The sequence below is a fragment of the Peromyscus californicus genome, unplaced genomic scaffold, assembly GCF_007827085.1.
Source record: "Peromyscus californicus insignis strain IS unplaced genomic scaffold, ASM782708v3 Scaffold_4__1_contigs__length_199733344, whole genome shotgun sequence".
NCBI classification, from domain to species: Eukaryota; Metazoa; Chordata; class Mammalia; order Rodentia; family Cricetidae; genus Peromyscus; species Peromyscus californicus.
In genome coordinates, this window is record NW_026294562.1 from 58,966,663 (window position 1) to 58,993,527 (window position 26,865).

General features: G+C 50.5%; 1 protein-coding gene across 7 annotated transcripts in view; it reads right to left on the reverse strand.

Moving 5' to 3' along the window:
- The window catches only part of Shank2 (SH3 and multiple ankyrin repeat domains 2), a 445,086-nt gene that overhangs the window by 324,598 nt on the left and 93,623 nt on the right, over window positions 1-26,865 (reverse strand). For all 7 annotated transcript variants that reach the window (XM_052712831.1, XM_052712826.1, XM_052712828.1 and 4 more), the window contains exons 8-9: window positions 25,578-25,694; window positions 17,439-17,516 (exon numbers count right to left, since the gene is read on the reverse strand). In XM_052712831.1, the coding sequence (XP_052568791.1) occupies window positions 17,439-17,516; window positions 25,578-25,694 (195 nt within the window). The remainder of the gene's footprint in view (window positions 1-17,438; window positions 17,517-25,577; window positions 25,695-26,865) is intronic.

Sequence of the window (26,865 nt, forward strand, 5' to 3'; positions counted from 1 at the left end):
AAACAGAAAGACTACGCAGACCTAAGAGTCAGGAGATTACGTCAGACCCTGAATCACCACACACTGTGAATGTGTGACACAAGCCACCATCTCCATGTCTCAACATGGTCCCCAAAGGCCACATCAAAACTTCAATCCCCAAGAATGTGTTAGGAGATGGGACCCGATGAGAGGCTGTGAGGTCCCAGGGTTCTGAGCCCCTCTCCTTCCACACTCCCTTTTGTCCCAAGGATGACAGGGTCAAGGCTCTCACCAGATGACAGGGTCAAGAGAGGCTGTTATCATCCACAACTGTTTCACATAAATCCCACCAAACCTCCGAACAGGCCTTACTGTAGTCATAAGAAACAGGCCAGGGTTGGCCACTCCCAGCCAGGGGAAGAGGGGGAGAGGGGGAGAGGGGGAGAGATGAGGAGAAGGGTGAGGGAGACGGGGAGGCCTCATCACTGGCCCTATGTCTGAAATATTTCCATTATGTGGCTTTGCTGGGGACTAGGGGGTTAGAACGGGCAGTGGAGTGCCACCAAGCCAAAGCCATCTCCAAGCAGACATGAGAGGGACAGAGGATGGCTTCCATGATTCCTGGGGGCCACTCTGTTCTCCCTGGAGGTTCTGGCCTGCAGAGGCTGCATGTGATGTCCGGCCTCTGACATGGTGTGCTTTTCTTTCTGACTTTGGGTCCCATGAGCCATTGCCATATTGAAAGTCTGCTTTGGTCTTTGCAAAGTGGACCCTGACAATGAACTGGGGGTCCAACTCAGCCCGCCCCCACAAACTCAACATTCTGAGGAAGACGGTGTCCCCACTCAAGCCTACAAGGTGAGTGGGCCCCTAACTGCTTCCCATCACTGTTTCCCTCCACCCATCCATCTAAGAAACATGCAAAGCCCAGCTGAGGAGTTCTGCACCACCAGGGTGAGGGGTGAGGGCCAGGGTGAGGTTACACCTGCTGGGTTGTTTCCAGAACCCTCAACAGGGTTCCTCTGTGGTCCCAAATACGCCCTGTGTCACCAGAATTCTGTTTCAAGCATGTCCTGCTCTGCTGACTCTGAGCTGAGAAACTCACGCATTTTTATTATCATTGACCCAAAATAGGGAAGGTGCTTTCATGCTTACAAATGGGGTACCTGGTAGCTAAAGGGGTCCCCCGAAAGCCAAGCTATTTACAAAGGAATATCCTGTTCTAGAATGTTCCTTCCATCTCCTCTAGTATCTCTTGCCCCTCCCCATTCACCCACCATCAGAAGAAAGCTAAACCCCTAAAAACAGAAACTTAAAGCCTGGTAGGAAAAGAGGTTGTAGTCCCAAGGCTGCCCTTCCTCAGAGTTCCCACCCCTTCAGCCTTTATTGTGCTTTGTTTTATATTTTTGCCTTTGTTTTTGAGACAAGGTGAGAAAGCAGATTCACCAACTCCAAATCTGGAATCCGGGGAGCCTTACTGGGGTGGGGGGTTGGTCCTTGTGAAGTCCCCAAGGCAGCAGGCCACCCTTAGTTCCCACCATCTCTGGGCTGGTCCCTCCCCACCTGCAGAGCCCAGTACTCTCTGTTGTCTTCTGTGTTTAAAGGAACAGAACTCACAGTCCTAAGAAGGAGGCTCAAAAGAAACACATGGAGACAAAGGCTTCTCTCCTGTCTATTTTATAAACAATAACGCTTCCTACAGTGTTCAAATAAATAATCCCTGAGCGGAGTTAACTCTGAATGCTTTTGAATATTCATGGAGATTTCAGATGCATTCCCGTTCCAGAGGAGACTCTCACTTAAGAGATGTCACTGATGCTGTTCCTCTCACACCCAGTTTAGGATCATTTCTAGGCTTGATGCCACAGACTTGAGAACCCTGGGAGGTGTGGGAGACCCTGTTCTCAGAGGCCAAGGCATTGACCAGAGGGTCGATGCACTGACAGGTGAGGGAGTCTGCTGGCCCAAAGTGGGAAGAGAATCCAAGAGAGCTAGTCTCCTGGGGGAGCAACCAGGGCCCCTTTCTCTGAGGGGTCAAGAAAGGGCAGTAGCATTCAGATCATGTGGATGTGGAAATCAGCCCTGCCAAGGCCCTGGCAGGAGCAGGGGGATCCTTCAGGCCCGCCACTGTTAGCTTTACTGAGATGCCAAGATTATCCATGGATACTCAACAAGCCTGGACCAGATTAACATTTCAATGCAACTCTAAAGCGGATGGCTTTCCCCAAGTGGTGGTGGTGGGGGCAGCATCCAATCCCATCCAATCCCTGGGCCCTGAACATACATGACTCCCGGGGAACCGTGAAGGGGTCCATTTAGCCTGGGAGCTTCAGATGGGCATTTTCTCTCCAGCCCTCAACCTGGAAGTCCCACCACACACTCTCTTAAGGTCTGCAGGAGGTGAACTCCCCAACACACAAAATCACAGGAGCCAACTCCTTTGTAGCAAATCTCTCTTTTCCTTCTTTCGTGTTTGTGTGTGTGTGTGTGTGGGGGGGGGGGGTTTACAGGCCACTGAAAGTCTACACACACACACACACACACACACACACACACACACGCTCGCTCGCCCTTCTCTGAAGAAGCTGCATATCTATAGAAAAATCCTGCGTTATTGACCTTGGGGAGGACAAGGACTGTGGAGAGATGGAATGCTGTCCTCTGAGAACCAAAATCATCTTGGGCTGTGGAGGTTCTTTAACAGCCATTTACTTTTGTTCTCTGTATTCAACCCAATGTTCTCATGGCTGTTAGGTAAATATGTTACCAAGCCTAGCAGAATTCCACCTCCACCAACCTGAAGGATAGGACATCATAAGGGAACATCTGAGCTGCAGAGGAAGTCCCCTCCTAACATATCCACTGGCAATTGTCAAATGTATTGACTCACGACTTCCTTGTTCTGTGGCTATGAAGGTCATTTAACTGCTTCCACAGTGGAACATGTCACCCAGGGTGACCCAAATCCATGTTCCAAGGCCATATCACTTAGATTTAGCTCAGAATAAAGTTGTTTTTTTTTTTTAATTTCCTTCAAAGCAGGTCAAGGGGCCGAGGAGATGGCTCTCCAGCATTGGTTGCTCCTCCAGGGGACCCGATTTCTGTTCCCAGCACCCACATGGTAGCTCACAACCATCTGTAATTCCAGTTCCAGAAGATCCAATGCTCTCTTCTGGCTACCACATGTAGCTGCATGCATGTGCGCAAATCTACAAACACATACATATAAACAATAAAAGAAATCTATAAAGCAGAGTCCATGTTCTTTGTCAAAAAATTTATATATGCTTATAAATGCATGTGGATATATTTTAAGCCTTGCTGTTTTTCTAGAGAATTCTAGTTAATAGAAGGCCTGTTATAGACAGCCTGCCTGAAACCCAGGTGAGTGATGGCCTTGCTATTAGGCGCTTTCATCTATGGGGAGAAGCCGGGGCCACAGGGTGCCCCACTAGGGCAGACTTCCCCATGTCTAGAAGGAGAGGCTCATCTGCCAGATAGGAGGCCACTTCAGGTCAGCTAGTGGAGGTTGGTTCAGGAAGGAATAGACTCCCAGGGCCCACAAGGTACCAAAGGAGGGCTGCAGAGTGTGGTTGCCAGGGCAACCTCACCCCCAGAAAGGCCCTCTGGGGGAATGATGTGGCAAGAGCCTCTTTCTTGCATCTCTCCAGAACATGAGGCAGTTGGGGGGGGGGGGGGGGGCGGCGGGCTAGAGACGAGAAAGGAAGACGGAATCCCAGGGATGCCATTCCAAAGGTGCTGCCTGAGGCTCAGGACACAGGGGAGCAGAGGGCTGGAGGAGCCTTGAGTTCCATGGAACTGGAAATGGTGTGAGCAAGGCCTTATCAACTCTTTCGTCTTCCCCAGAGTGACGTCAAGAGCCGCTGTCCACGTTCACTGGGTGGGTGCACACAATGCTTGTGTGGTGACTAGAGAGCGTGTCCGCAGAAGAGTGCAAAGACGCCTGGGCATGAACCCACTCTGCAGACATGCCCAAAGGTATGCCTCGACGATGGTGTTTATTAACCCAATTAAGTCAACAACGTCACACTGCAATATAGAAGCAACCAGGCTCTAGCGGACTACGAAATTTCAGGGCCACACCTGCTGTGTGCTGGCCACTGTGGCACAGGTGCCTCAGGTCACACTAGGCTCAGAGGAAAACTCCTAATTCCAGCCACCATGAGGCACTCCTGTCCTCCCTCATCCTCCGATTCAGAGGGTCCCTTCTCTTCCCCACTGATGTCAGGGCCTACCACCTACACTCTGCAGCCTCTATCTACAAAACAGTGATGTCGCCTCTCATCTGCATCCTGAGACTGAGAAGAAACTGCAGAAAAACCATGCCAACCTATAGACATAGCTACCAAGTGGGTGAAGCCACCGGAAATGTGAAGATGTTTGCTACTGCGCAAGTCTAAACAGACTAAAGCAAGCGGTATCAGTCGTTATTAAAAAGCACTGGTGTTGGACCAGCTTATCCCCCCTTCTCTCTTTCCTTCTCTCTCTCCCACCTCGGAACCCATGCTGGCATCACTGTATAGCAGAGAATTAAGTGTGAGCGGCTGACTTCCTGCCTCCACCTCCCGAGTGCTGGGGTTGCAGGCTGCACCACCACCCCAGCTTCAGCCCTCCTTCCTCACTGTCATGGCTCGTCTTCATCTCAACTTGACTGCATTTAGAATGACTTAGGAGACACACCTCTGGGTATCTCTGTGAGGCTAGTTTCTGAAATGTTGAACTGAGTGGGAACACCCTCCCTCAACTTGGAATACCACCTTCCAACAGGGAACCTGACATGAAGAGGTCTGAGAAAAGGCAGGTGCCCTATGCCTGCCTTCATGTGGTTTTTGTTGTTGTTTTGTTTTTGTGTTTTCCTGAGTGTGTCTATTGCTGCTGCTGCTGTTGTAGCCACCAACCTCTGCTGATGTTAGACTCTGGCTTCTTCAGCCTTTCAACACAGACTAAAGCATGCACACAGTGGCTGTTGGCCTTTCCAGCCCCTATGCTATGCGCCAATCCAACCAATTTCCTTTGTGTATATATATATATATATATATATAATTTCCTATAGAAGCTAAGATAGCTGCATGTGGTGGGATTCATTTCTGTGAAGTGTCTAGAATAACTCAGGGGTCTAGACCAAGTGGCCCTGATCTCCCTGCTACAATGCCTGGCTAAGATTTTTTTTTTTTTTTTTTTAGTTCAGTTGGCTCTAACTGCCATCATGATGGCTGTGCTGTAGATGTACCCAGGCCACTGAGCAGTGGAGTGGGAGAACTGTGTACAAATTATACCTCAATAAAGCTGGGGCACCAAGCAGGCGTGCATCATCCATCCTCACCACAGGGTACCCTGGACCACATGGGCAGCCATGCCACATCAGGACAAGGGCAACTGAAAAGACACATGTCCATCTGGCTTTACCCACTGTTCCTGGTGATGTCAGTGGGTCAGCAGGGTGAATCCCTCTTGCTCAAATGAAGAGAAGGTGACTCAACGGTAAAACCCATTATCAAGGCAAGGTACAACTCAATGGTAAAGACCCATTATCAAGGCAAGGCACAACTCAATGGTAAAGACCCATTATCAAGGCAAGGCACAACTCAATGGTAAAGACCCATTGTCAAGGCAAGGCACAACTCAATGGTGAAGATCCATTGTCAAGGCAAGGCACAACTCAATGGTGAAGACCCATTGTCAAGGCAAGGCACAACTCAATGGTGAAGACCCATTGTTAAGGCAAGGCACAACTCAATGGTAAAGACCCATTGTCAAGGCAAGGCACAACTCAAAGGTAAAGACCCATTATCAAAGCAAGGCACAACTCAATGGTAAAGACCCATTATCAAGGCAAGGCACAATTCAATGGTAAAGACCCATTGTCAAGGCAAGGCACAACTTGCTTCACCTCCAGGTTGATGACAGGAGTGTGTGCTCCCAAATGTTCACCTGCTACTCACATGTCCATTTGTTTTTGTTTGAGATAGGGTCTCAAGTAGCCGAGGCTGGCCCTGAACTCTCTATGTATCAGAGGCTAGCCTTGAACTCCTGATCTTCCTACCTCTGCCTCCTCAGTTTGGGGATTATAGGCCTATGATGCCACACCCAGTTTCTGCTGTGCTAGGGATGGAGCCCATGGTGTGCCAGGCAAGCAGTCTGCCCACTGAGCCACACCCCAGCCCCAGGTCACCTCTTTTTCTCATGGACCCTTGTCAACCACCCCGTTATGTTTGTTACATTTCTGGAGTGAAAATCACCCTTATAATGTTTTACAAAAAGAATGAAAAACACCATCCATTTCACGCCTGCATCATCCCTGGCAGTCCAAAATTAGCATAACAAATGTTCTGAAGGAACTCCTAAAAGAGACGCTGAGCAATCTTCAACACCAATATCCACAAGCCCTTCTCCGTGGCACTGCATCTCCTCCGGCAATGGGTGGCGACATCTTCTTTAACTCAAACTGGGATGTTCTTGGAAGAAGAAGCATTGTGCAGACATCTGTCTGGAGACACTCTGCCCACCTGTGGGTAGCAGGGACTATCTCCTCAGACCCTGGAGCCATCAGACGTCCTTGGAGGAAGTACCTGTCTATGTTACCTCTAACTGAAGCCACGGAACTACCATTTCCAGACACGCTGCTTTTATCTTGACACCCCCACCTCACCCTCATTCATCTGCAGTGAGGCCTCTCTGACACAGTGGAAGCAAAGGGGCTCTGGGGCCTTACAGGCCTGCCAGCGGCACCTGCTGCTCCTGTCAGGGAAACACACAGAGAAGCCATCCAGGCCTCAGAAGACCCATGTCACCAACACTGCAAACAACTCCCAGGAAGCTGGGGGTCTGCTCCACACAGTCCTGAGCTGTGTTTCCTGGTTGGGCCTCAGAACACCACCCCCTGAGTTGAGGGCAGGGACAGGTTTAGGAGAGCCTGTCTCTCTAAGCATGAAGGAAAACCATGGCAGAGGCCGCTGACGGGCAGCCAGAGCCACTTTGGGGTGCAGGGCCAGGACTCAGGGGCTCCTCACAATGCCCCTGCTTGTGTTCCCACTCTCTGAAGCACCATCCCAGTGAGAAGCACAGACAAAAACTGTTGCCTTGAAACTAAGTCATCTCCAGAGCTTAGATGCCAACTTACTATTTTCTACTCATGGAGCCAACAAACACACATAGTCTGTGCCAGGTCCGAGCTGAGGAGCCAAGTGTACCTCACGGATGAATAACCAGATTCACCCTGAATGACGCCTTCCCAGAAGGCAGCTGGGTGGCGCTTCGATCCCTACAAAATTGGGGGCAGCAGGAGTTGCTATGGGGGCTCTTTCCTTTTGAGGGAATAATCTCTGTGCATGTGTGGGGGTGTGTTCATTTCCCTATCTGTGTGGGTACACGTGTGTGTGTGTGTACTCCTGTGTGTGCATGTGGAGGCCAGAGGACAACTTTAAGTGCTATTCCTCAGGAGCGAGCCATCGACCTTGTTTTTTGAAACAGGTCTCTCACGGTGCGTTAGCTACTTTTCTGTCGCAGTGATAAAACACCCTGACCATGGCAACCTATGAAAGAGAGAGTTCATATTGGCCTGTGGGTCTTGACAGCGCGCCACGGCAGAAAGCGGCAGGCGCCGGAAGCTGAGAACAAGAAGCAGAGAGGGTGAGAACTAGGAGCAGGCCAAGCTATAAGACCTCAACGCCTCCTCCTCCTGTTGAGCCGCCCCCAGTTTAGGCAGGACCTCCTAAACCTCCCCAAACAGCACCCCCAACTGGGGACCAATGTTCCAATGCCTGAGCCTTTGGGGGAGATAGTTCCCATTCAAACCAGCGCACACCGGGACCTGGGCCTCATTGATCAGGCAAAGCTGGCTGCCTGGGGAGCCCCAGGGCCCCTTCTGCCTCTCCCTCCCTAGCACTGGGGTTATAAACATGAGCCAGTGTGGGTGCTGAGGTTCAAAGGCAGCTCCTCCTGCTTGCAAGGCAAACAGTGCATCAACTGCACCACCTCCCCACCTCGGGAGCTTGTTTGTGATAGTCATGTAAGCCTGGAACTGGCTGGCCTCAAACTTACACATCCTCCTGCCTCTGCCTCCTGAAGGCTGGGGAGGCCAGACGTGTATGCCACTCCGGGCAGGAGTTCTCCCACAGTGCTAAGTGGTATCGTCATCTGCTGCTCATGGTCTGGGAAGAGCTTCAAATAAAGCACAGACTTGAAGGCACTGGGTCACAGATGGCCTGAGATTTACATCCTCGAGGGGCCATGTCCCCGAAGCCAGCAGGGAACAGACCCCTCCTAATCCCAATGCTGCCGTCTCTCACTAATTGAGATCAATTTGTCCTTATTAATGTCATGGCTGGCTGAGAGTTCTCTCTCTTGAATAAATACCATTTCTTAAATACCAAACCTCTGAGGCGTATTCTCAAAATGTTAACAAGAAATGGAGAAGACTCACAGGCTAACACTATCTCCTGCACTGTCAAATACCTGTGTGTGTGTGCTTGTGTGAGGGTACAGAGGTGTAGGGTACATAGGGTACATGTATATGTGTGTACATGCACCTAGAGCCCAGAGGACGATGTGTCGTCCACATTTTTACCAGTATCTGTTTGTGTTGGCATGTGTGTATGCATAATGTGTGCAATAGCCAAAGAGTGCAAATAGGGCGTCCGATCCTCTGGAACTAGAGTTACAAACAGCTGTGAGCCACTACATGGATGCTGGGAACTGAATCCAGGTCCTCTGCAAGAGCAGCCTGTGCTCTTTACCCTCTGCCCCCTCCTTTTTTACTTTCAGAGCTGAGGACCGAACCCAGGGCCTTGTGCTTGCTAGGCAAGCACTCTACCACTGAGCTAAATTCCCAACCCCTGCCCCCCCTTTTAAAGAGGTCCTCCACTGGGTTAGAACCCTCTAAGTAGCCTAGGCTGGCTAGACAGCAAGGCCCAGGGATCCTCCTGTATCTGCCTCCCCAGTGTTTGGATTACAAGGCCACCAACCTCAGTTTTTTTTATCAAACAGTTTTGATGTAATGGATGAAAAAAAAAAGCCTCATCTGCTTCTTCCTCCATCCACATTAGCAACCAAGAGCTATGATGCAAGCATCTCACGTGTAGAGAGCTCGCTCCAAGCTGGTGCAGGCTGGGAGAATGACAAGCACCATCCAGGACTCCCACAGCCCCCTGTGGGGACAAGACACCAGAGGCAGCAATGGAGACCACACACGGTCCTGTGTGGAGGGACTTATGTGCCTTCCATGCCTTCATCAACATTGGACTTGTGTGCAAACCGTCTTCTTCCTCAGAAGAGGTCTCCATTGATCCTTGCCATCTTGGGATGTACTGATTGGCATGACCTTTCCTGCAGGATCATAGTCAGCTGTAGCTCTTCTGTAGAAAGACTTGGATCCACAGCCTGGCATCTCTCTTTCCAGACTCAGTATTCTACCGAACTCTTACTCCAAACATGTCACTCACTGCCCCAGGCAAGCTCGGGCTTCTTACAGAGGCTTCTAGATCTAACAGAATAACGGGATCAATGCTGCATGTACCCGGAGACGTGTGAGGAATGACCATGGACCCATGGCTGCTCCGCACACTCCCAGGAAAACTAGCAATGGTAAATGGGAGCACATGAACATCTATTAAGAGAACCAGTGCCATGTCTAACACATGACCCCCAAAGCCTCCCTGACTTCACAGAGGACCCAGTGGGTGATCTTACTATGAGCACAAAAAAAAAATGCTCCTCCAAAAACAAACACCTCTCCAGAGGAACTGACTGCCCACTGTGAACATCACATTGCCCACCACAGTCCTGAGTCTAGCTAGTTCTCAAGGATATGAATTAACAGAGAGCCATGCAGCGCGTGTATGCAGATTCAAAGGCTCTTGGCAGTGCTTACTACTCTCAACTTGACAGGATCTAGAAGCACACGGAGAGAGACCTCTGCACACCTGTCAGGGAGTTTCTAGAGTTGGCTAACTGAGGTGGAAAGAGCCAGCAGCACCGTCTCCTTATGCTGAGGTCCCATGAACAGAACAAAAGGAACCGAGCACCAGTTTTCACGGCTCTGCTTCTTGACTGTGGATGTCATGTGACCAGTTCTGGGTGCACTTGGTGCTGGGAACCTGCAGCACTCTCCATGGAATATAACACAGCCCGGTCTGTCTGTTAAAGTCATTCAGGAACATTCTGGAAAGTATGAGAGGCAGGGAAGACTGACATCCACTGAGTGTCCTCTGTGGGACACACAGGGAGCCAAGGGCCGGCTACTGTGATGTGACCTGGGACCTCTGCATGCTTAACCTTCATACACAATACTATCCCAAGTCAGCCAGTGAGGCTGGAATAAAATGGGGACCCAAGTGCCACATTGTGTCCCGCACAGACCCCTCTGTCTATAGTTTTGGTAGACATGGAGTCCCACTATGCCTGTGACATTCAAACTGTGCAGCACCTGAGGATCCTGGGTACATATCTGGTGTCTGAGTGAAGGCCCTGCCTCCCAACCCCCCTGCCATGTCCCCTCTACAGTAAAGGTCTCCTACTACAGGGCTATACTAGTGACTTTTCTCAATGATGTGACAAAATAATTAACAAAAGCAACTTAAGGGCCAGAGAGATGGCTCAATGGATGAAGATGCCCACCATCAAGACTAACATCCAACCCGTGGGACCCACACAGTGGAAGGAGAGAACTGACGTTTGCGAGTGGTCCTCCAACCTCCACAGTCACACCCTCGTATACACACACGAATAAATGAGTTCAGTTCCTCACCACCCGTGTAAAAAGCTGGGCACAGGGGGTCACACATTTAATGTCAGTGCAGGGAGGTGGAGGCGGGACATTCCTGGGGGCTTCCTAGCCAGCCAAGCTAGACAGATTTGTGAGCTCCAGATTCAGTGAGAACTTGTGTCATGAAACAAGGTGGGGAGAATACAAATAGAAAACTGACTCTGCTTTCTGCCTCTTTGTGTGGTGCAGTGTGTACATCCATATAACACACACACACACACACACACACACACACACACACACACACACACACACAAATTTAAAAAACGAGGGGAAAAAATCCTCTTGAGATGCCTCATAGACACATCCACAGGCATGTTTCCTAGCTGATCCTAAATCCCACTGAGTTAAGAATCTGGACCAACCACAACTCTAACCATTTGCATTTTACAAGCTCCTCCTCTTGTACACCTGGCATCGAGGTGCTCCGTGCTCACACCACCCCCTAGTGGTAGGGATGAGAAACTACATGATGATCTGAGCAGGCTGCTCTTTGCCCAGTAAGCTGTCTGCCCAGATCCCTTTCCTGAGGGTCCAGGTCTGAGTCTGGACACCAGGGTCACAGAGATGGAAGCTGCAGCTGTGCCTCAGTCATGGACTATTCATAACCTGCAACACAGAGAGCAAAATGTGCAATAGCAAGTAGTAGGCTCCTGCAAAGGTAAGTCTGAAGGGAGACAGGAATTTCCCTGGCCAGGTGGGAGGAGGGCATGAGGTCCCGCTTGGCTGCAGAACATGGGGTCTCTCTCATTTAGCTGCAGAGCTCCTGCCTCACTGAGTGCTCAAGGAGTCGCCTGCATGCTGTCTCCAGACAGTGGTGGCAGAGAGTGACTGAGACACTTTGATAAGCAGGGGCTTAGCTATGAGGCTGTCAGAGCCAGGCCCAGGGCACTCACAAGAAGCTGGCAGCCCATTTTTATCCAGGTCCAGGAAGAAAGTGACTAGGGGTCAGGCTTGGCTTTGGCATCTGGGTTTGGGCTGGGCTGTAGCCTCCAGAAACCTGGAGAAGCTGAGAAGTTCCTCTTAGGATGCAAGAGATGCATGAGGATTGAGCAGGGACCCAGACCTTTTAGGAAGCTGGGGTAGGGTGGAGGAGCAACAGAGATGACTTGGCCAGAGGGATGGCAGACCAGAACCCCCTGGAGATCCCAAAAGCTATCTGCTCTCCAGCAACACATGGAAGATCATGGAAGGATGGGAAGAGGAAATGTGGGAGATTAGCTTTCAAAACTCCAAATCAAATGTTGATTCATTTACATCACACATCCAGGTTGCTGGCTAAAAGAATCAAATCCTTCACACTGGTTATAAGTCACCCCATTCCTGACCACACCTGTGCTGGCCATGTTTCACACGTGGCTCTTGCCCGGATATACAGAGAAAGTGGCTGGGGGTCCTCCTTGGTTCCTTCTGCTTAAACATGACTTAGGAAGACATGGGCTCTGCTCCTTTGTCACAGCCCGGAACACGTGTGTCAGGCTTTAGTTAATCACCAAGTGGTGTCCACACTACAGTGTCACCTACATCTGCCACGGCCAGGCAGAAGGTCCCCTGTAAGTAGCCTGAGTAGACGTCCTCCCAGGGAGCAATGGCCACATTTTAACATCTGCCTGCTTGCCTCCAGTTACTGTTGGGTTCTGACAGGTGTCAACTGTGAAGTACAGGCTCCTCCAGTACAAACCCCACAGACACCTCTGTCTGGGTGCCATCCCCAACCGTTCACCTCCCCCTTCCTCGCCACTTTCAAGTCCATCTGGCTCCCCACAGTGCTGGGTCTCCCCGAGCTCAGGGTTTCTCTGTGTGACAATCTAGTCTTTCATTGGAGGCAGTGGCCTTCAGCAGGCCCAGGAGTGTCCCTTGTGAGAATGTGTGCCATGACTGGACACCCTACCCTTGCAGGTGTGGGAAGAATGACCACAGCTCTTGGCAATGAATTTTCCCTGCTGCCTCCAAAGTGCTTGGCCCCTGACCCTCCTCTGAAACTGGGGTTTCCCTGCAAACCTTTAGGGTGGCATCTTTATTTCTATTCCCAGAGCTCTGGGCTGTTGGGGCACTTGTCTCTGCTAGGACATCTCTCAGATATTATACTGTGTTCTGAGACCCTTCCAGCTGTGGGCCTCATGCCCTTCCTCTCAGGTACTTTCCTGAGAGGTCTCTGCGTGTTTCTTCTTCCTCTCGAAATCCACGTTCAGACCCTGAACCTGGCTACTCCTCGGTCAGCTTTCACTAACCTTGGCCTCCCTCCAGCTGCTGTTGTCTCTTTGCTAGTGTTCCTCTGGAGAGCCTTGAATGCCACTTCTCACGGAGGCCATATCCATCCCCATCACACCAAGGGTATCAGGTCAGGACAATTTGGAAGGTCCCTTCCATGCCCAAAGTTGTCTCTGTTCCCACCTAGCATCTTCACTTCTGGTGTCCAATCTTCCTTCCACTTGGGCTGCCCTCCCTTTAACGGTGGGCTATCCTCAGCTATCTGTCCCCATTTTCAGTGTGAAGTGTTTAGATGCAAAGAGGAAACTGTGTATATACGGTGTCTCTCAACATCAACTTCTTCTTCAGGTGCTCCTGCTGGGGTGGGACACTTGCAAAAGGGATCTATTTATAGAGGTGCCAGCTCACACACACACAGGTCCTGAGGCATGGGTGTGCTTGGCATGCCTGGGAAAAGGCCAGCGGCTGGGGTAGCTGGAGTGAGGGTGGAAAGGAAGTGAGTGAGCTGAGAGAGGGCCATCTGTGAGGACCAGTGTAGTGACTGAGTTACTTGTCTCATCGCTGGGTTAAAACTAAAGGGTGGGAGGCTTTATTCTGGCTCACAGTTTGAAGGTACAGTGTATCATGGTGGGGAAGGCATGGGGCAAGGGCATAAGGTGTCTGGACACACTGTGTCTGCAGTCAGGAAGCAGAGAGAAATGAACACAGGTATTCAATTCCTTTTCATTCAGTCTGGAATCCCAGATGATAGGATGGTGCTCCCCCACCCCCCATTCAGGGTGGGTCTTCACTCCCCAATTAACCCAATATAGACACTCCTTCAGCCGTGCCCAGAGGCTGGTCTCTGGTGTGAGCCTAGATCCTATCAAGTTGCCCATCATCATTAAGCAACACAGGAACCAACTTCAGGAATGACTCCCAGGTCCACTGTGCACTTGGGATACAAGGTAATGGGACTCAGGTCCAGGTTCTCACTTCTTAAAATTCCAATTCCATTGTCTCGTGCCCCATACACTGACAGTGGGCTCTATGATACATCTCAGAGCCAAGACAACTCATCCATGGTCTAAGATCTCACCCACACTGCCAATAATGTGGCATGATGACTGGCTTTCACAAGGAATGACTGATTTCCATCCTTCTTCTGCTCTGCTGGCCATGCACACAGAATCAAATCCAAAGCCCTAGCCAAGCCTTATGGCCCTGCTCAATTCCAGCCACAGGTGCCGGGCTCTGTACCCTCCCCAACGAGCCAGCCTTGCCATTCCAAAAACCCATCAGGCACATGCCGACCCCAGGGCCTTTGTACAAGCTACCAGCTCTAGACCTCCTTCTGCCAGAGATCCAAAGGGCCCCCTCCCTCTGTCCCTCCCTTTCTCCTGGCCTCTGCTCTGGTGTCGCGAAAGGCCGTCTGGGGTACCAGCCTCCACTCCACTCTGCTCTCCCACCATGCTTTGCTTCTCTTGCTGTTTAGCAGACCTGACATAGTACAGTACATGTCTGTTTACTTGCTGGCTACCTGTCTGCCTGATGTACTCTTGGTCGGAGCAGGGTGCAGCCTGGCTGGCCTCATCTCCCCCAGCACCTGCAAGCAGCATCACCTGCAAACGGCCGTCACTCCAAGTGTAGTGCGCGTTGGCCTGGCTGAGATGGCAGATTCTACTCCATTGCTTTCCATCATAAATATGTATCGTCTGCCAGTCACATTTTGGGTAGTTCGGGCTCCTGTCCCTCGTCTAGAAATACAACTTCAACTCCCCTGTTTCTATGGGAACACAGAGCCTGAATCCCAAATAAGACTCGCAGAATTTTGGAGAGCAGAGACATAGAAATGAGCGGCTTCCCCAGCCACATGCCCTTGGCGGGAACAGCAGGCTACCAGCCAGCACGGTCAACGATACTTTCCCTCAGGCTACCACATCTTTGCCTGACTCCAGCCCCTGCGCTGTGGTGATGGACAAGAGATACATTATTTCAGGACTTGGGAGATGATGGCTCCCACGTGAGGACCCAAGTTTGATCTCCGGATCTCACTTTTTAAAAAGTAGGGGTGTGGTGGCATGGGCCTGAAGCCCAGCACTGAGGGGTGCCCAGCAGGTAGGTCCCTGGGGTCCTGTGACCCACCAGTGTGGTTAAATAGTGTACCCTAATAAACTTATTAGAGGACAGAGGACAGGGCCAGCCACTAGATTAGACACAGAGGCCAGACAGTGGTGGCACACACCCTTAATCCTATCACTCGGGAGGCAGAGATCCGTGTGGATCTCCGTAAATTCAAGACCACGCTGGAAACAGAGCCAGGCAGTTGTGGCACACACCTTTAATCCCAGTACTGGGAAGCACACATGCCTTTAATCCCAGGAAGTGATGGCAGGGTGGAGAAAGGTATATAAGGTATATAATAGGAACTCACACTCTTTAGATGGAGGATTTCATAGAGATAAGAAGTTGCGGCTAGCTGTTGTACTTGTCTGATCTTTCAGCTTTCGCTCCAATATCTGGCTCTCGGTTTTTTTTTATTATTATTATAAGACCTTTTAAGATTCATATTACACACCAGCCCAGCCTAATTTACAGATTCAAGATCAAGTGAGAGACTCAGTCTCAAAATACAGGGCAGACAGTATATCCTGAAGAATGACACACAGGTGCATGTATACCCGTGCACACATGAACCTGTACGTGAATATGCATACACACACATCACATCACATATTTGGCTTTTACCTCCATTCACAGAGCAGAGCTCTTAACAACCCTTGGGATTCTCTAGGTATAGACATAAGAATGAGAAAGGATCATTTAGTTCACAGTCTCCCTCAGGTCAAGGCTAATGCAGGAACATCAGCAGATCAGAGCTGGGGTTTTCAGCCTTCCCCCTCAGGGCTGGAGGCTGGACTGATCACAGTAACCAATGATGCCAGGAGGGAGGACACCGGGCCACAGCTCCTTGTGGGGACAGGCTAAACAGAGTCCTGGCTAGCTCTACACGGAAACTCCCTGAGAACAGCCATGCATGGGCATGTGTGTGTCCAGGTTCAGTTCCTCACGGACTCTGCCAAGGCCAGCTCATCCCATGTATGATACAGCTGGGAACACTACAGTGAGGCATCTCAGAACCCAGCTTATGACCTCACGAAGAGGAAATCCGTAGAGAAGACAAAGCGATCTTAATCTTAAAACAAATATACACGATACCAATAGCACAGGGTACCCCTGAACCCTCAACAAGGGAAGACATTCCAAACCCCTGGAGAAAGGGGGCCCAGAATAGCCTGGAAGACTTATTCATTTTCCAGCAAACCACAGCCTCTAGAACCATGATATCACCCAGTGCCAAGTGACAGTCAGTCATCACTGGCCAGTGCCAAGTGACAGTCAGTCATCACTGGCCAGTGCCAAGTGACAGTCATCACTGGCCAGTGCCAAGTGACAGTCATCACTGGCCAGTGCCAAGTGACAGTCAGTCATCACTGGCCAGTGCCAAGTGACAGTCATCACTGGCCAGTGCCAAGTGACAGTCAGTCATCACTGGCCAGTGCCGAGGCTGAGCCGTTGCTTTAAAACAGGGTGAGTGTAAGGATTACAGGCTCCTGGTCACCACCGAAGGGCTTTGCCCTCTGATCCTGAGTGACAAGAAAAGCCTTTTGTCTTTCTCTTTCTGCTTTGCTCAATCACGGGAAACCCCCACTCTACAGTGGGGTGTGTTAGGAGATGTGGGTTGTCTAGCTGAACATCACACATCACCATCTCCTGAAGAAGCCAAGCCCTCAGAGTCATGGCCCATGTGTTCCCTTCGTATGAACTGTCCAGAAGAGAAGGCTCCACTGAGGCAGAAAGTGGGTGAGGGGCTGCCTTGGGGGTGGGGGAGGGGCTGGAAGTGGCACCTTAGTGGGGACATGACCTCCTTTGGGGGTGATGGTAGAGTTCTTAGCCGGATGGCAGTAATGGCTGAGCAACATTCTGAATGCCCTTAATGCCACCAAATTTGTTTTATCAGATCTTCTAAAAGGGTTAAGATGTTAACACTTGTGTTCTATGCATCTTCCCTAGTTTATCAACAATTTTGAGCCGAGTTGTATGTTCCCAGAAGGTCATGTGCCAGGCAAGGCCTAGTGGAGGTTGTACTCCCTCCATGCTAGATGGGAGCGGAGGAGAATACAGAAAGCCATAAGCCCCTGCCCGTCAGGTTCACGCTTTCCGAGACAAACTATTTAGTCAGCACTTTCCAACAGCTGCAGATTGAAAGTGGCCTTACTGCATTGCCCTTCTAGAACCTTCTACAGAGATGAGTCTCTGCATTATTCCCACTGTTTGGTCTAAAGGAAGCAGGTTGTGTGGACAGACAAAAGGAACCACCTCAGGTGCTATGCAACAGGAATGCAGAGCAGCCTCCCCCCAGGAGGTACTGTGGCCACAGTCACTAGCCCTATGCAGCCTCGGAGCTGCAGCCTGCCATGGTGGAATCAGGGGCTCTCTTTACCTGAAATGGCGTCTGGCTGTTGTAGTTTTTCAGTTCCTTGTTTCCACCCCGAAACAGCAGCACTCTGGCACAGCTGTCCTGCAAATGATAAAGTGAAAGTCCACTTGTGAGCTGGGGGCATGGACTTTATCTGGAGACAAGGGCAGTCAAGTTCAGGCTCACTGAAAGCCTTGTATGGTGCTTTGCGGGAGAACAAAGACAGGCTGGGGGTGGGGAAGTTGGTAAAGCACATGCCATGCAAGCGTGAGGACCTGAGTTTGAGCCTGGAACCCATGTAGAAAGGTCAGGTGCTGGGACTGGAGATGCAGCTCAGAGGTGAAGATTGGGTGATGCTCTTGCAGAGAATCCAAGACTGGTTTCCAGAACCCACATGGCTGCTTACAAACACCTCCAGCTCCTGGGCAACCCCTCCCCGGCTCCTGTGGTCCTTTCAAAAGTGCCTCAATTCTCATGGACATTCCTACAAACGGCTAGGAATAAATCCTCCCCGGCCCTGTCATCCACACCCACCCAGGTGGGACATGGGAAGAATCCCAGAAAACCTTTCTACTCACCCACAAAGGGGCTGCTCCAGAGTCCATATGAACTAACCCCAGAAGCCTGACCCATCCTTTCGATGATGGCCAGGCTGCAAAGGCAGAATTTATTCTGATACAGCAGCTCTGGCTTGAGTGGAGACCTAACATTTCAGTTGGGCAGTTCAATGGTCTGACTAAGGAACCACCCCTAGGAAGGAGGAGACACCCCTAGGAGGAAGGGACGACCCCTAGGAAGGAGAGATCACCCCTAAGAAGGAGGGGACACTTTAAGCCATGTTAAAGAGATGGAAGGAATAATTATCCCTTTCATGAGATACTGTACTTTTCCTTCCCAGAAGTCCCTCTGCCTAGCAGAGCCCCTATCATCCTCCATGTGGTTCTGTTGAGTCTGCGTCCTTTCTGATTCAGGTCTCAAAAGACACAGCTTTCCCCTTTTCTTCTTTCCTGTGTCTTCCTTTGGGATGCTGGCCAGAGCTGAGTGTGCTTTCTTTTGGTATGCTGGGCTTTCTTTCTCAAGCCCGTTCTCCATCATGCAGCTGCCTGTCTTCTCCATGCCTGACTCCAGGCATGGTTTTCCCCTTCTCTCCACTCTCCCTCAGGCAGCTGCCCAGACAGTTTGCCTGCCCTGGGGATTTTCTTCAAAACGCTAATAAAAGCTTCCATTTGAGTCTGTTGTTGCATTCTTTTATTAATGAAACTAGGAACTCCAAGAGGGGGCCCCGATTTCTCTGATATCATAGGGCAACCCTGGCAGGAGTCCTCCAAATTCTTAGTTAACAGTTCCAGTCTGTCAGCTACTTCAGAACTGAAGGGCCAGGGGATTCTGCAGCTTACTAACAGTTATGCTTCAACACACGTGTGCATATGTGTATGTGTGTGTGTGTGCGAGCACGTGCATGTGTGCACACGCCTGGGCGAGCATGTGTTGTATACCTCACTGCCCCACCTCACTCGCCTGGCACAGCACTCCACTGGGTAACAAGAGGTCCATGTCACAAGAAGGAAGTAGAAGTTGTGGGGATGCCTTTGCTTGAATCGGATAAGAATGGAAATGGAGGGTTAGGTGAGAAAACAGGGCAATCTGGAGCTTCAGGAGGGTGAGGAAGGCAGCCCCAAGGCATTGATGCAGAGCTTAACCATTCTCCTGCACTCTCTTGGATGACTTGAGTCTTATCTGGCAGGTTTCCATATTTTAAAAAAAAAATCAATGAAGTATGAATACATCAGCAATTTGTGTTCACCTTCTAAGGCCCATTTCCCTGCCAGTTTTTCTCTTTGTGCAAATTTTCAGAGACACTTAAAAATATGTAGCTTCCCTGAGGGGGTGTCTTTCTGAAGCCACCCTGCACCTAGCCATGGGCCCCATGCCTCAGGTTCCATGAGCTGTGGCCCTCGATATCCTGTCCCCTTTGCAGGTGAAGGGACAGACTGAAAGTCACAGTCATCCCTGCATATGGGGAGTAGACAAGCCAATGGCCATGCCAGTCCCTAGGGACACAGAATCAAAATAGAGGGTTATTGTGTGCATGTGTGTGTGCATGTGTGAGCTTGGGATAGGTAGGGTGGGGTGGGAGGATGAGAAGCATCCAGCACAGGATGGGCTGTTCTGAAGGTCTTTGTGTGGCCTTCAGAAGTGGACAGTTTGATGAAGTTGGGGCAGGAAGTCAACAGCTGAGCCCTGGCATGAGAAGGAGAGAGCTGTGGTCACAGACGGCAGGATCCCCAGAGACAGACAAATGCAAAGACACTGCAGAAACATCCAGGTGTGAGGGGATCATGGATGGCACTACGGGGCAGGTCTCAGAGACAATTTACAGGGACAGGTGTACTTGGACAGTGAATACCGTGGTCCTGGGAGGGGTATCAGAGGCCTTGGCGGGGACGGGTGATGGAACAGGTGGGGATGGATCAATAGGGGACAGACCTGAACAAGCAGGATGGGTGGCACCTGGAGTTCAGCCTTGAGCTCCAGAGAAAAGGACATTAGTTACAGAGCAGGGAGGACCACAGGAACTGGGTCTCCTAAGAGGTACCAGGTGGGGACATCAGGTGAGCAGGGGTCATCACTGTGAGATATTGGGGGATACTGACAGAGAGTAGTCTACATTCTAGAAGGCACCAAAGTCTGTGGGTAGGCAAAGCTGATATCACTAAAGGACAGAATCTGGGTACTAGGAGTATAAAACATGGATGTCAACTGTCTCACTGGGCAGTGGAGTTGGAAATGCTACATGGATGGGGCCTGTCAGGAAGGAATGATAGAGGTTTTATGGACCATGTCAGGGAGGCATATGACCATCAAAGCAGCTTGCATGGGCATGGGTAAGGTATGAGCTGGGGCATGTGCCTCTGCGGAGCTTGGAAGTGGTGTGTTTCTACTCATCTTGGCATACAGTAGAGAAGGATAAAACCAGAGTTGCAGCCCATGTTTGTCCAGAAGGGCCAGCACTGCCACCAAGACCAACCCAGGACTTCATGTCCTAGCATAGCTACATGAGACACCATCACAAGAATGTCATAGACATGAGTCATTCATTGTTCAGACATGAGGCAGGACCTCATTTCCAGGTTAAATTATCCTTGAACATAAGCCTGTAAAGGCAACCATGGATCAAACATGCATGCACTCAGGAAAAGACTAGCATGTGAAGTGTTAAGATAGAAACATCACCAAGGGGATTCTGCAACCTTCAACAGTGTACTGCAAAAAAGGACCAGGCTAGTTGAGACCACCTACTTCACATGCTCCAGGGCACCAGGCTTTGGCTTAACCTGTACTCCCTTCGCTCCATCCAGCCCCTGAAGGTTGGGGGGTGGGGAGAAGAGTTGGAATGGAAGCCTTGCTTCACCACTTCCTAACCTGAATCTGCTGACCAGTATGAAGAGAACACCAGGCAATGGTATCCACAAGGCTCTCAGATGAAAGGCTGTACAGATGCCATCTGTCCTAGATCACTTTGACTGTCAACTTGATACAGCATGGAGTCAGCTGAGAAGGGAGTCTCAGTTGAAAGACTGTCCAGATCAGATTGGTCTGTGGGAATGTCTGGAGGTGACTGTCTTGATTGTTAATTAGTATAGAAGGGATCAGCCCACTGTAGGCAGCACCATTCCCTAGGTGGGCTATAAGAAAGGTAGCTAAGCATGAGCCTGAGTGTGCCAGCAAGCAACATTCCTCCATAGTTTCTACTTCGAGTTCCTGCCCTGATTTTCCTCACTGATGAACTGTGACCTGGAAGTGGAAGCCAAATACACCCATTCCCCTCCTAGTTGCTTTTGGTCAAAGTTGCTTTATTATATCACCAGACAGCAGTCCATTCTGAGAGACCCACAGTCATGATGCCTATGGAGATGATGGCCCTCAGATGGCCCAGGGAAGTAGCCACAGAGTGGACACATGTCCCATGAGAAACCAGCAAGGCACAGAGATACACACTGAAAACAATTCCCTCTGCACACATACAAATGACATACTACCAAGAGGCAGAGTGCACGTTTATGTATATGTGCATGTGTGCTCATGTGCATATGTGTGTACATGTGTGTATGTGTGTATGTGTGTGCATGTGTGCTTTATGTGTGTGTGCTTTGTGTGTGTGTGTGTCTTCTAGACAAAGTAGGCTGCTCTAGTAACCTTTGATATTTAAGCTTCCTCTGATCCCTCATTATCCAGGGTGTTGCTTTCTCCCTCGGGAGCTCTTGGGAAGCCAGCGTGAGGCGGGAGAGTCCAAAGATTAGAATCAATTTGCTGCCTACAATCAAAGCCCTAATTAGTTGATTGCATGAGAGGAAAGAGAATATTCTGATCACAGTGTGTTTTATTAGAAGTGTCCTGATGAAATTGATAAAGCATGCATAGCTTTCTACACACCTGGGGCTTCCAGATCTAAGGATTGGCTCATTAAAGACAATCATCGTCATTATATCACCACCACCACCATTACCATCATTGAGTTTAATATCACCACCATCACCATCATCACTACCACCATCATCACTCCATCACTGTCATCACTAACTTTACCATCACCACCACCATCATCATCAACTTCACTATCACCATTACCATCACCACCTTCACCATAAGTATCATCACAACCATCATTATCATCACCATCCTCATTATCATTCTGCTATCTTCACCATAATAGCATCTTCATCACTATAATCACCATCACCACCATCCTCTCATTATCACCAGCATCACCAACATCATCTCCATCATCTCCACGAACATCATCACCATGATTACCATCACTGCCACCACCATCATTACCTTCAATATCACCACTACAGCCTCCAGTTGCTGAGCCCTCCCCCCACGCCAGGTATCACAGATGTTTGGTTTCTACTTCAGCCTCTTAGTCATCCCAGACTCACGGGGCTGCCCAACTGCACACCCAGGTCCCAGTTTACGCTCAGCAGAGCCCAGTGGGCCAGGCCTCCTCATCACTACCCCAGGTCTCTGAGGTCGCTTCCCTCCTTGCCCCAATCCTGCCCTTCTGAATTCTGTCCCTCCCTGGGGTACATCCTCAGCATCATGATCTGACTCCTATGTAATGGTGCTGATGTGGTCTCTGTCATCCACAGGCAAGTCTGTGCATCCACATAGATCACCTGTCACTAGACAGAGGCCAGCAAGGTGATGATACAGAGGGACAGACTGAAGCTATCCATGTTCAGTGACAAAGGCTGGGTTATCCTTCACTCCTGGGGCAGTTCCTATGAGCTCTGGGAAGCTATGCACAACTGACTTTTGAAGCTGTGCTGAGGCGGCTTCACTCACACAATTCAGACAGCTATAGGCTCTAGAAGGGCTGAGGACAGAGAACGAAGACCCGCCTACCATCCAGGGGAGCACAGATTCTGGTACACTCGCTGACATCCCAGCTTGTCATGGTGTCAGGGGCTGTCTGGCCAATAACTGCAGAGCCTATGAACCAACACAGCATCCCTGGAGGTAACGCAAGGCAGGCTGCCAATATCCAGCTTAGTCACTTTGGATGAATTTGTCCCAGGATGCAGAGAACAGGCGTACTGTCTGAAGTGGGAGGTAGCAGGCTGCCATCATGAGGGGACAGCTTTGGGGAAGGGACAACTCTCCCCACTCTTGCTCAGGCTCACTGGCCTGTAGGATGGAGGTCACCCAGCCCTGGGGAGGGACAATCTATAAGTGAGATGGAGAGATGAACAGTGTAGCCTTCTAGTCCATAGCTTGGCCAACAGTCCATGGGCCTGATCACCCCCCTACCTTCTGAACAGCTTTCTTGCAGCATGGCCACTATCTGTGACTTGTTGCTTCCAACTGTTGTATTGTGGCTGCTGAGCTGACATGTGATCAGAGGGTCCAGGCAGTGACCAAAGCATAAAGTGTTTACCAATGGCCCCTGGAAAGTCAGTTACCTCTATTCTAGCTGACAGTGTGTGTGTGGAGGGGGGGCGGGGGAGGTTTTCCTGGGAGCCCTGACCATCTAGGGACCCTCCTAGGGATGGAGACAGCTCTGGGGTATATGGAGTGAACCCCAGCAGGACCAATCTCCTATACAACTAAGAACACAGGCTGCCTAATAAAATCCTGTAGCCTCCCTTTCTAAGACCATCATGCCCACAATTACTTTAAGTGACAAAAACTGTGATTTCCTATATTTTTTGTGATTAAAATATGCTTGAAATATACTGAGTGAAATTAAGCCATATTTTCCCATTGCAGGCAATCATTACAAAGCAGATGTTGGTACAGATGTTTTCCTAGACCCAGCCAAGCCTCATGATGTGTTTTCTAAGGCAGTTGAGTATTCCCACACTTAATAAGGCTTCCCCCTGTGGAGCTCCACAGTGGACCTGGGGGCCGCTGTCACTGTGAATACTCTCTGCAAGCGAGCCAGGGCCACTGCAAGACACTCCAGTGAAACACCAACTCCATCTGCTTACTCATGACAGTGGTTTGCATAGCCAGGCAGCCACAAAGGCTACAAGGTCAAAAGAAGTCTTGACCGGGTGTGGACCACGTGAATATGGTCTTGAAGGGTTTGTAGTTTTCAAGGGTGAAGGATCCGGGAAAGTTACTGGTTGGAAGTGGCGTGGACTTGGGACCAGCCATTAGGAGCTGAGAACAAACTTGGGTGTGGGCTTAGGCTTGAGTTGTCATCCAGAGTCACTGTCAGCGGTGGGATAGAATTATGGCTTTGAGATTGGAAGAGAAGTCAGTGTTCGCTGAGGCTAGACCCCAGAGTTGTGCAGCAGGGCCTTGCCACTGAGATCCCTCCAGCCCCAGGCTGGAGGTTCTGTGAAGTCAGAGAAGAGAAAGAAGAAAGTAGGGGTCCTCAGGGGGGTTGTCCTATGTCAACCTGACCTTGAGCACCAAGGTCACTGGTACCTTCTCTGCTCGCTGAAGCTGACCCAGCAGTCCATCCACTTTGGGCAACACTATCCTCAGCCCTCCCATGTGACACGAGTCTCTCATTTCTCCTCCTCAGCCAGCTCAGGGTACTCATGGTCCAGGACCCAAGTCCCAGCCACTAAGGTCTCTCTCTCTCTCTCTCTCTCTCTCTCTCTCTCTCTCTCTCTCTCTCTCTCTCTCTCTCTCTCTCTCTCTCTCTCACACACACACACACACACACTCTCTCTCTCTCTCTCTCTCTCTCTCTCTCTCTCTCTCTCTCTCTCTCTCTCAGAGAGCAGAGACCATCTTCTCCTCTCCAGTCTCTGGGGCTTCCAGAACACACCACCAGGGTCAGACACAGTAGCTTGGGGGAGGGGCGCAGTACATCAGTGTACATCATTAACCTTGATTTCTGCTTATGAGTCTGGGGGCCAGAAGAAAGCTGAGGCTTGAGCCTGAGTCTGCACACCTGGGTTCATGGCAGCACAAACCACAACAGCCAAAGGCAGAACAAGCCACGTGTCCACCACCCACAGGAGAGGGGGTGAGCAAAGGTGCCCATCCCTCAGTGGTGTGGGAACAAGCTTCGGAAGGAAGAGCACCTGACACTCGTTACCACAGGTTGGACCATGAGAACAAGATGCTGAGTAGAAGAAGTCAGCTCCTGCAGGATCCTAGTCTTTGGAGGTCCCTAGAGTCCTCAGACCTAGCAGAAAGCAGGACGGGATACTGGGGGTGGGAAGGGGTCAAGGGGTCAGTGGCTCCTGGGAACAGAGATTCAGTCTGGGAAGATAAGAAGTTCTGGAGGTGGGTAGTGGGGATGGCTGTGCTGCACTGAATACACTGAATGTCAAAGAATTGTGCACTCACAATGTTTCTGAGAGTGACATTTGTTATGCACATTTAACCACAAGTGAAAAGGAGAGAGGAGGGATTTACCCAAGGGCCAAGATCCTGGACCGAGAAAAGTTGGCACTCAGCCAAGGGAACAGGTGGTCCCAGCTCCTCCCATGTCTTCTAGACAACAAGCAGCCTGGGTCACTAGCACTGCACAGGGCTGACTGTAGACCTGGAATGTGACCTGGGGTTGCTCAGCTTCACCAGTCTCTGGTTCCCACTAAGGCAGCAGGTAAGGGTTACATAGACATCCAGGCAAGCCCCTCCATCCCTTGCCCAGTGCACCCCAAGGTTAGGATGAGGGATGTGCATGCCACTGACCTGATTGTAGAGAGCACAGATATGCAGGGCTGTGTTCCCCGAGGCGTTCTGTGCACTCATGTCCGCGCCATAGAAGAGCAGATGTTCCAGATGTTGGACATGACCGTACCTGCAGGCCTGAGACAAGAGACTGAGTGAGACCTCTGTGGCCCCTGCTGGCCAGTCCTGAGACAGGGACTTGGGCTGGGCCTGAGACACAGCTACATGAGACCCCAGTGCCCCCTACTGTCTAGGGCTGAGACACAGATGTTGAGTGAGACTCGGCACCTAAGGTTGCCCAGGTCACAAGCCTGTGCCCAGCACCCTACCACATTTAAAAGTATGGCAGAGCCCCTGGCAGACCTCACTACACCCAGCCTTGTAGACTGAGGCCCACAGACATCACACTCTTGAACGCCAAAGATTGGGAAGGTCCCAGGCTCCCAGCTAAGGGTGGAGAGAGGGAATCCCTGGCCAGTTAGGATCCTATGCTCTTCTCTTGGGCAAGGGGTCTGGAAGGTGGCTGAGTTCTTTCCACACAGATTCAGAGAGACAGACACATTGTCCAAAAGACAAATAGGTCTTCTCCTGATATGAGGGCTGAGCTCTATAAAGTAGAGGCCAGGATGCTTAGCCCTGCATTACTGGTCCATGCTCCCAGGCAGGAAGCTATTATGCATGGCTGTGGAGATGCTCAGGGCCCTATCCCTGTGTTGTGTGCAAGGAGGCCTGCATTTGTCCTTCCACACACAAGCACAGCTTCTTGCTGCATTTAAATGCAATCCGATCTTCCATAGGTAGGGCAGTCCCACCATATGACCCATCCCTTCCAAGTCCTTCTAGGGGTTGACATGGTAATTATAGCCCAGGTAGCTATGAGGCCAAACACATTTGGACTGGGTCCCAGACCTTCCATTAGCTTGGCCTTCACCTTCAAGCTTATGGATGTCCTTGTCATTAAGTGGGACTAGTGTCCCTCTCACGGGTTTGTATGAGTCACAGAGGTCAAGAACATCGAAGATCACATGACACTGAGCCCCGAAAATAGGTACAGCACCCCATCCCAGTTCAAAGGGGCAGGGAGGTCCCTGCACAGGTGACTGGACACCTCTGCAAGGCAGTGACCTCGCAGGGGGAGGAAGGTCTGCCACAGCAAGGACAAAGCCATTGTGGGTGATGACATTGGCCCTGGATCAATAGACTATGTCTCTGATCAGTGTACAGAGTCCACTTTACCTCAGCAATGTCAATGAAAGCAACCAATCTGCAAAGAGGATAGGGAGAAGTAGACTGGTTGTTAAAAGCACTC